Source organism: Corythoichthys intestinalis, chromosome 19 (assembly GCF_030265065.1).
Source record: "Corythoichthys intestinalis isolate RoL2023-P3 chromosome 19, ASM3026506v1, whole genome shotgun sequence".
NCBI classification, from domain to species: Eukaryota; Metazoa; Chordata; class Actinopteri; order Syngnathiformes; family Syngnathidae; genus Corythoichthys; species Corythoichthys intestinalis.
In genome coordinates this window covers 36,878,461-36,887,582 of record NC_080413.1, presented here as the reverse complement: position 1 = coordinate 36,887,582, position 9,122 = coordinate 36,878,461, and the positions used below count along the sequence as shown (strand labels likewise).

General features: G+C 41.4%; 1 protein-coding gene across 2 annotated transcripts in view; it reads left to right on the top strand.

Moving 5' to 3' along the window:
• Positions 1-4,266: 4,266 nt before the first annotated feature.
• rev3l (REV3 like, DNA directed polymerase zeta catalytic subunit) overlaps positions 4,267-9,122 on the top strand; it is a 107,118-nt gene continuing 102,262 nt past the window's right edge. For both annotated transcript variants that reach the window (XM_057822074.1, XM_057822075.1), the window contains exon 1: positions 4,267-4,907. In XM_057822074.1, coding sequence (XP_057678057.1) covers positions 4,769-4,907 — 139 coding nt within the window. In that variant the 5' untranslated portion in view covers positions 4,267-4,768. The remainder of the gene's footprint in view (positions 4,908-9,122) is intronic.

Genomic DNA, 9,122 nt, shown 5'->3' with positions numbered 1-9,122 from the left:
GCCTCTGTGTTCATGTCTGTTTGGTCGCCTGTTCCCATGAATTGTGAATTCAAATGGTTCAACTTTCCTCTTTACGTATCAGGCAGTTAACTGCGGTAAACTAATCTGGTTGCGAATTGAAGTAACAGATTAGCTGCTGTGAATACATTGACGATTAAATGCGATTTGAGTGAGAGGCTGCCACTCAAGAGCTTTGTCTAATATTGTGCTAATATGACATGGAATTTGAACTGCATCAATACTGATACTATTTTTTGCTATTTGTTTAGATGACCAAAATGAATAGAATCAACCTATATTAATTAATTGCTTTGGGACATACATAACCTCTAACACTTTTGTATGTGTGCTCATCATCATTTCCAGCTGTTTCACAAGCATTTTATTTGTTACTGCAGTCCCTGTTTTCACCAAAAACTCTTTTTACTTGTAGTTGAGTACATTTTTTGGACGACTACTTTTACTTGAGTAATATTATTTTGAAGTAACGCTACTGTTACTTGAGTAAAATTTCTGGCTACTCTACCCACCTCTGTTGATGCTGAAAAAAAAAACTTAGTTTTTTACAGAAACTTGTATTTTGTTTTCATCATATATATTTTAAAGCGCTATTTCTGACTATTTATGATCAAAGCAGACCCGTGCCGCTCATAAGGCGATTTAGGCGACCGCCTATGGGCGCACCAGCGTCCATAAAGGCGTCAAGAAAAATATTTAAATAATATTTAATGATAGCAGTATTCAAAAAATTATATAAAACAATGAAACAAAAGAACAACAAAACCGTTCATAATAAGTCTTTAAATAGTAATGAAATCATTTTTCTAGTGTGCCTTCTGCCCGTTTCACTTTTTCCTGTGATGCGATAATTTCACTACAGACCCTTGTCTCACTCACCACCCAGCAGACCAGCGAGCTACCTGAACGTGCTATTTTTAGCCTCCGCAATTGAGCGACATGACGGTGACAAGTCAACTTCATGAAAAGACAAAAGCCCTCCGGGACCAAGAAGAAAAAGAAAGAAGACAGCAAAGACGTGAAGAAAAACAGAGGTTGTTTTGATTATTTTTTTCAACAGCATAAGCACGTAAATTTAGCGCAACTGCAAGCTAGCGGTTATTTACATAGAGCTTATACGGGTTAGTGCTAAAGCAAAATTATACTGTATCATTAGCCAGGCTGTTGTTTTAGAAATATTTTCAGTATTCAGCCAGCTGTGGATTAGTTTCAGTTAAATTTACTCCCCCTCCAATTTTAGAGAAATTTGAACAAAGTGTATGGGAGACTAAAATTGTCTTGCTTATTTTCATGTGATGTGAACCACTTTTACCTTGTGTTAAATTGTGCTTTTCAAATAAATTTGCCTTGCCTAAAAGTGCCAAGGTTAATTAAATAAATCCATTAAATATGGAATTAATAATTTCAAAGTTCTGTGGTATGAGGGACTAAAAGTGCCACGGACTTAAATACAAACATTGGTTATTAAATGTGTCATTAATTCATTAAAATGGTGATCACGTTCATGTAAAAACATATTCAATTTATTTATTTTTTTTGCTATCATATATTATTTAATTAATTATTATTGGATAGTCCTGTGTAGTTGACGTGCTTCAAGAATTTATTTTCTTTTAATTACGCCCATCAAAGATAGTGGCCGGATCCAATAGACAGGTACAGTAGGCTGCATGAATTTAGGCGCTATTATGGTTATGTCATGCTGGTTTCACAATCAACAGCTATTTGACTAATATAATGTAACATTCCACTTTCTTCTCTTTGTAGATGCTCTTCTGAAATATTTTCCTTCCACCCCTGTACATCCTGGGCCATCTTTTAAAGCAAACTTATCCACATCAGCACCAAGTCCAAGTCCAGGAAAAAAGTGCACCTTCCAAAACAACTGTCATGTGAAAGTGTAATAGATGCTTTTGCATCAGTGAAGCCAAGGTAAGGTTATAGGTCAAGGTGCAAAAAAAAGTTTCATTTTAAAGTGTTCCGTGTGTCTTTATATAGGTTTGTGTGGGTGGGTGTTAATCATATTGTAATAACAATTGTAATTTATTTAATGCATTTGTTTTTTAAGGGTTTTATTTGTGCTTTTGAATAGTTATTACAACATTTTTATTTTTATTTATGCACTTGTTCGTTTTCTTTTTTTATATAATAAATTACAAAGAGATAATGTGCTTTTTCAGTGTGAGTGTTTAAATATGTTGTGAAAATGGGGGGGGGGGGGGGGCAACAAATGTGTTGCCTAGGGCAGGGGTCCCCAACGACCGGGTCGCGGACCGGTACCGGTCCGTGGCGCATTTGGTACCGGGCCGCGCAGAAATAATAAATAATTTATTTACGACTGCATTCTGGCCAATTGACTTTGGCCTGTGCCGCTTAACACACCAATATCCCTGTCTACTCTACTACAACTACAGGATAGGAGGTCGTCATAGAAATGCATTGATTGGGCTGTTAGCACTAAATCTCGTTTTGTATATCTATGCGCGCTTGGACTCGATAATAACGTATGACGTAGGTCGTCGCCAATCACATTTCTTCCCGGAAATAATTAGCCCCCACACTAGAATGACTGAATAACAGACGTCTTTGGACAGACTTTTTATGAGGAAAAGGGAACCTGACGAGCCAGATTATGTGCCTACAACCTCGAAGAAAACAAAATTTATGCTACTTCCCAATCACTAAAGACCCACGAACTGCGAAGGAGTGAATTCGTGACCCGTATGTGAATAAACCGAGTGATTCGAGCATGTCTGTGGAACAGGAATATCAGCTTGTAGAGATCGCAAATCACGGTGACTTAAACGTACATTTGAGACAACAACTCTACCGAAGTTCTGGATTAAAGTCATTTCAGAATATCCTGACATCGCTAGGAGTGCGCTAAAAACTGTTTTCCACAATTCCACAACAATTTCCAACATTGTGTATTTGTGATGCTAGCTTCTCTCACTCTCCCATCTCGGGACCATCTCGTCTCAACGAAACAAACTCAGGCCTCCCACGGATTCAGCGGGTGAGTTGTATTTTTTTCCCCTTCACTTAACACGACGGGGCTAAAAACAAATGCTATTTTATATTTGCTGTATTTTCCTGCCGCACATTGCCGGTCTTCTGACAAAGTTGGCATGCGCTTAACGTTAAAAAGGACAGCGAATGCAGCGATTCCAAAGTACACACTACAAACTTTCTTTAAAGATAGGAATATTAACTTACGTTTGCCATGTTAGGTGCACACATCAACTGCACGTAGCCCACTCACTTAACAACATGTCGTTAAGCATTAATTTACTCCATTTCCGTGTTGCACATGTATGTTTATGATGTAAATAGTTTTTTAGCACCATTGGATAACATTGAGAGTCCAACTGAATATAAAAGAGGGCTTTTTTCACCGCCACAAAAGCTTTGGGTGCAAAATTTTATAAGGGTGCAAAATTTGACAGGATACCGGTCCGTGAAAAAAAGACTCAAATCACACCGGTCGGTGGTGCAAAAAAGGTTGGTTACCACTGGCCTAGGGCACCAAATTGGTCAGGAACGGCCCTGGAGTGCTATAAACTTTTTTTTGGGTCGCTCTCCAGTCCCCCAGAACTGTATTAGGTCTATTGACGCCCCTGCTCCAACAGTATCATTAGTGACAACATTGGAGTTAGTCTGGAGCCCAAAAACAACCGTGGAAAAATGTACTGCAGTTGAAATAACTTGGTACACTAGTCCGACACTGGTAAGACAGTCGTGCACTTACTAGTGTGCCCAAGTTGTTTTAAACAAGTGCGTTAAATGGTGTTATTTGTAGGGACAACGCATACTAGACTTGTACCTAGAGCAGCGGTCTCAAACCGACTCCACAAAGGGCCGCAGTGGGTCCTGGTTTTTGTTCCAACAGATCCAGCACAAACACTTCAACCAATGAGGTTTCTACTAACATAAGCAGCACCTGATTGCAATCAACTGATTACACTTGTAAGAAACCAGATTGGTGAAAAGGTATTTGTCTCGTTTGGTTGGAATGAAATCCAGTACCCCCTGCGGCCCTTTGAGGACCGGTTTGAGACCACTGACCTAGAGAATGTTCGTAGGTTACAAAATACAAGACGCCTACCGACACGCTTTTGCCTGACGACATCGTTTCAAAATAAACAATAGGAGTGTCGTGTTTTATGGCATTATGTCGCGCACCTTTATCTTGTTTTGAAAATTACTACAGGAAGTTGTATTGTACTGTGGTTACTAACTTGTACCTTGACAGTAGGGCACTAGCTTTTCTAGTCGCCTCGCCTCTTAAGGAAGTGGATGGAGCCCCGATGGAGGGGGCTGTCGGCTCGGGCTAGTTCCGATGCGTGATTAGGGAAAGAAGCCGCATACCGGAAGGCCGGGGGTAGTCTTCCTGACTGAAAACAAAAACACCATGGACTGCTAAAAATCACGGGACAGCCCCTGAAGAACATGGAGCCGACAGCGGGAGAGAGTAGCATTACAAGTAGCGTCGTCTAGTTCGGTTCCTCTACCATAAGTGGACCTGAATTGTTGAATATTAGTACGCGTCGGCACCGCGGAACCTTTGTTCGTGTATTTTTTTTCCTTTTTCATAGACAGAACAGGGCTTCTCCTGCTCTTCGTCGTAGTTTTTAAAACGTGACAGCACCCTCGCTGGCTCTTCTGGACTGGCAGCCGAAGACTTGGCCTCAAATGGACTCCCATCAACTGTTTTCCCTCTTCTCCTGAGTGCGTGGCGGCCGCAGCAATCATGTTTGCCGTACGCATCGTCACCGCAGACTACTACCTGGCAAGTCCCATTAAAGACCTGGATGTGTGTTATTCTGAGTTCAGGGAAAGAAACGTGAGCAAGGTGCCGGTGGTGCGGATATTCGGAGCAACACCCGCAGGTTAGTCAATGAATTGTGCAATCTTTTGTTGTTTGTCGATGAAGCCACGGTGCTGCTGCATTCGCTGTGCTCCACGCGGCGCGAGATCATGCTGTATGTTGCACGCCCGCTCGCTCACCGGACTGCCAACATCATAACGAGAGTTGCACAGTTAAACTGCTACAATATGACATAATGACATGGCAATGAGGGTGATTTAAGTGCGTGGTCACACGCGTGGAGCACCGTTGCTAACCCACGCATGCCGTTTCCTGCAGCGGAGAGAAACCCCCTCCCTTCCCCCTTTTAGACCAGACTGCTTTATGGAGGCTCCCACAGCACCAACATGGCGTGGCGATGGCGATCACCTTAGCTCCCGGGTATCGACGATATTCAGTCCCATTAGGAGCGTTGACAATCCATTTATGACGTTTGTGTATTTTCAAAACCTATCGAAATGCTCATGTATTCTAGTCTCGTACATAAAACTATTTAAATTGAATTAAGAATGTCAATTGTTGAATGGTGATCATGCAACTTGGATTAAATGGCAGTGCATTCAGAAAACATGAGAAAATGCTCATGAATGTATCTTCTACAAGTGCATTTCAGGTCGAGGAGTGGCAGCCACATCAAATAGAAATGCCCAATAAATATTGATACCTTTTCTTTCCTTGTTGCTAAACAATAGCGTTGTTTCCTGCTCAATTAGCTTCATCCCAAATGGATTTAATGTCTGCCGCACCCTCTCTGTAAGTGTAAAACCAGGTTTAACAGGCGGAGGACTGTATTTTGTTCTAGTCTGAGTCAGTTGGTTAATACAGGGCATCAATATGTATCTCAGCGCTCTTCCTCCCAGAATGATCCTACATGTTGGCTTCTTAGGGATTAGATATTAAGCAGGGCTCCACAACCCCCGGTGCGTGGGTCACAGGCCACAAAGGGAAATAACCTCGGTTGAGTGAGATTTATCACAACTGATGAATCAGAAGCGTTTCACTTCACTCAATTTGTGTAATATGCAGTGAGGTTAATGTGACATGAGAAAGGTTTGCGCCACAATTAAATGAGTCACCATGCATTATTTTTGAAAGGAAAAAAACATGTCAACATAGGCTATGTTCAGATCGCAGCTTGAAATGACCCCAATCCGATATGATGATGATTTTTTTGTCTTTAAGGGCTCCAGACTGCAACCAAATGGTAGCATTTAGCGACTGAAATTGGAGCCAGTGCGAGTATTTTTTTTTTTTTTACTCGCAACAGCGCGTCCAGTAACATTTTGTTGATTTTGTTGTTGTTGTTGTTGCTGACAAATTACTCAACGCATAGGCGGAGTTTGACTTTTGTGGCAGAAGAGGGGCAAAACATGTTGATGACATGTTAAAAAAAAATTTTTACTTACAAGATAAAGCAGTACTTCGACATACGATCACTTCGAAATACGATCTTTTCGACATCCAACGTAAAATTTGACTCGCCATATGTTTTTACATCCGACGACATGCTCGAAATACGACGACATGGCAGCACCGCAGACGCTTACCTTCTAAATGAAGATGCAAATTACAGAAAAATTTGAGCGTGGGGTGGGCATCTGTGAAATGCCTTAACAATACATCTCCACGGTCCTCCTCCGATGATCGTTCGCCAGTATAAGCCGACAATTCTTATTGTGGTAACATCTCCAAAGAAATCGCCAGCTTCGCCACGTTTTTATCATTTATTTCACAACTTATTCAACAAAAAACGCCTACTCTCTGCCGCAATTGACGGTGTTCTCAAAAAACATTGAATGTGAAAGTGAAACCCTCAAGCTCACCGCTCTGTTTTTTAGGGAAATTCTAAATCAGGCTTCTTAGGACAGCTATGCTTTTGGCCATCTTTGTCTTGGCCACTCCGATACGTGCATTTTGTTCTGCATGTTGTTGCAGCATCCATCCTCTTTTTAGCTTCAATTGTCTGACAGACGACCTCAGGTTTTCCTGCAAAACATCCTGATTAACTTTTGAATTCATTTGTCCATTAATGATTGCAAGTTCTCCAGGCCATGAGGTAGCAAAACGGCCCCAAATCATGATGCTCCCACCACCATGCTTCACGGTGGGGATGAGGTGTTGATGTTGGTAGCGGTGCAACGGTTTGCGGTTCAAAGCCGAACCGTTCGGTTCGCCCTGCACGGTTCAATACGCCTTTATGAACCGCGCCTTTTCGGTTTTGCAATTAATGTATTCCGAACGCTTATGGAATGAATTGATCAAGCTCTGTGTGCCTGTGTGTGACGTGAAGCACCGCTGTGGAGAAATTCCCGCCCCGCAAGTAAATGTCTGATCGCTGTCAAGCACCTGTGTAATAGAAGCCGAGTAACGCCCTCTCTCGCTTACGAGCGAAGTGAAAGTGAAACAAGAAAGAAAACAAATAGCTATGGCGAGCGGAGGAGTGGAGAAACCAAATTTTGAGGAAGCACCGGCTTCTTTCAAATCAGCGGTGTGGCAACATTTTAGTTTCCCCGTGGATTACAATGCGCAGGGAGAGAAAATAATGAAGAAAAAAATGCAAGCATTGCTCAGTGCTTGTTCCCCATGCTAATGGCAACACTTTTATAACATGACTCCGGCACCTCAGCCAGCATCACCAACAGCTATCACTTTCACAGGGTAGGACAACCCCGAAGATGACACCAGTGAAAACACACGGCGGGCTTCGTTAATTTATTTGCAACGCTTGACCGCATTACATTGTTCCCTCGCGGACATATTTCTCCAACAAGGTAATCCCCGACATTTATGAAATGGCACGCAAAGCCATCGAAGATGATTTCGCTTAAGCACATAGTTTCGCCCTGACCACTGATAGTTGGAAGTTGGACGTCCCGTGCTACAGAGTGCTACTACCTAACTGTGACCGTCCGCTATAGTTCATACCTGCCAAATTGTACGTCTCGTCGTAATTTGTACAAGTGAGCACTCATTTTTGAATGCGTACGCTGTACACTACGTTCAAAATCTGCACGTTTTTCGTGCATCACATTTTTTTTTTTTCATCCGTTCGGATTTGGTCACCATTTCTGCAATGAGACAACGCGTTGCTTGAATGACGCGAGAAAAGTCAGAGACTCGGAGAGGGAAGAGTGTTTGTTGAGACGCTGTAGCAAACCCGATGCTAGGCTAGGTGGCTCCAATATTATCTGACTTAGCCGACAACATACAATCTACGCCTAGATGTCTCATGCATATAGAACTACATGCGAAATGACAGACTCGGTAGCGTTAGTAAACAGCCGCCATTTTAGAGCAGTAAACTTCTCAGAAAGGCTCTGTTGTAGTAAACCTTACGAGTGAACCTAAGCAACTTTTTATCTAAAATACTCCTAAATCGGCAATTTCTTGACTTAATTCTATCTTTAAAGGATGAAACAGTTTTAAAATTTTCACTTGTCGAAAGTAGACCGAAGGGAACTAATGCAAAAACGGGAGCAATTTTATCAACTTTAACAGTTGATTCACAACATTAAATGACCTCCAAACATAGCAAAGGTTACTATGTTTTTGGTTTGCTTTTGTTTTGTTTTGTTTTTTATAAATGAAGAAAAAAAAAACATGAAAGGTATCACCAGTTACTTTGCCAAGTAACTTTTTTACTACTGTGTGTGTATTTCAGTAGTCAGTCACTACACTAGCCAAAGAGCTAACAGGCATTTTAACAGTCGAAAATGTTTACATTTTAAGTGTTTATTTCATTTTTTTAAAAGCAAAATAAAGGCAGTTAAAAAATAAGGAGAAAAAAAAAAAAAAAGGAATACGCAAACCAAAACCGAACCAAAACCGTGATCCCAAAACCGAGGTTCAAACCGAACCGTGGGCTAACTGAACCGTTGCACCCCTAGATGTTGGTGAGCTGTTCCATCTTTCCTCCACACATGACGTTGTGTGTTACTCCCAAACAATTCACCCTTGGTTTCATCAGTTATAGTTTTACATATATTTGATGTGTGCACAGAGATATTGGACTGTGCCAATGATTTCTGTAAGTCTTTAGCAAACACTCTCGGGTTCTTTTTTACCTCTCTGAGTATTCTGCACTGAACTCTAGTCATCATCGTTGGTGGACGGCCACTCCTTGGGAGTGAAGCAACAGTGCCAAACTATTTTCATTTGTAGACAACTTCTCTGACTGTCGAGTGATGAACATCCAGACTTTTAGAGATGGTTTTGTATACTTTCCCAGCTTTATACA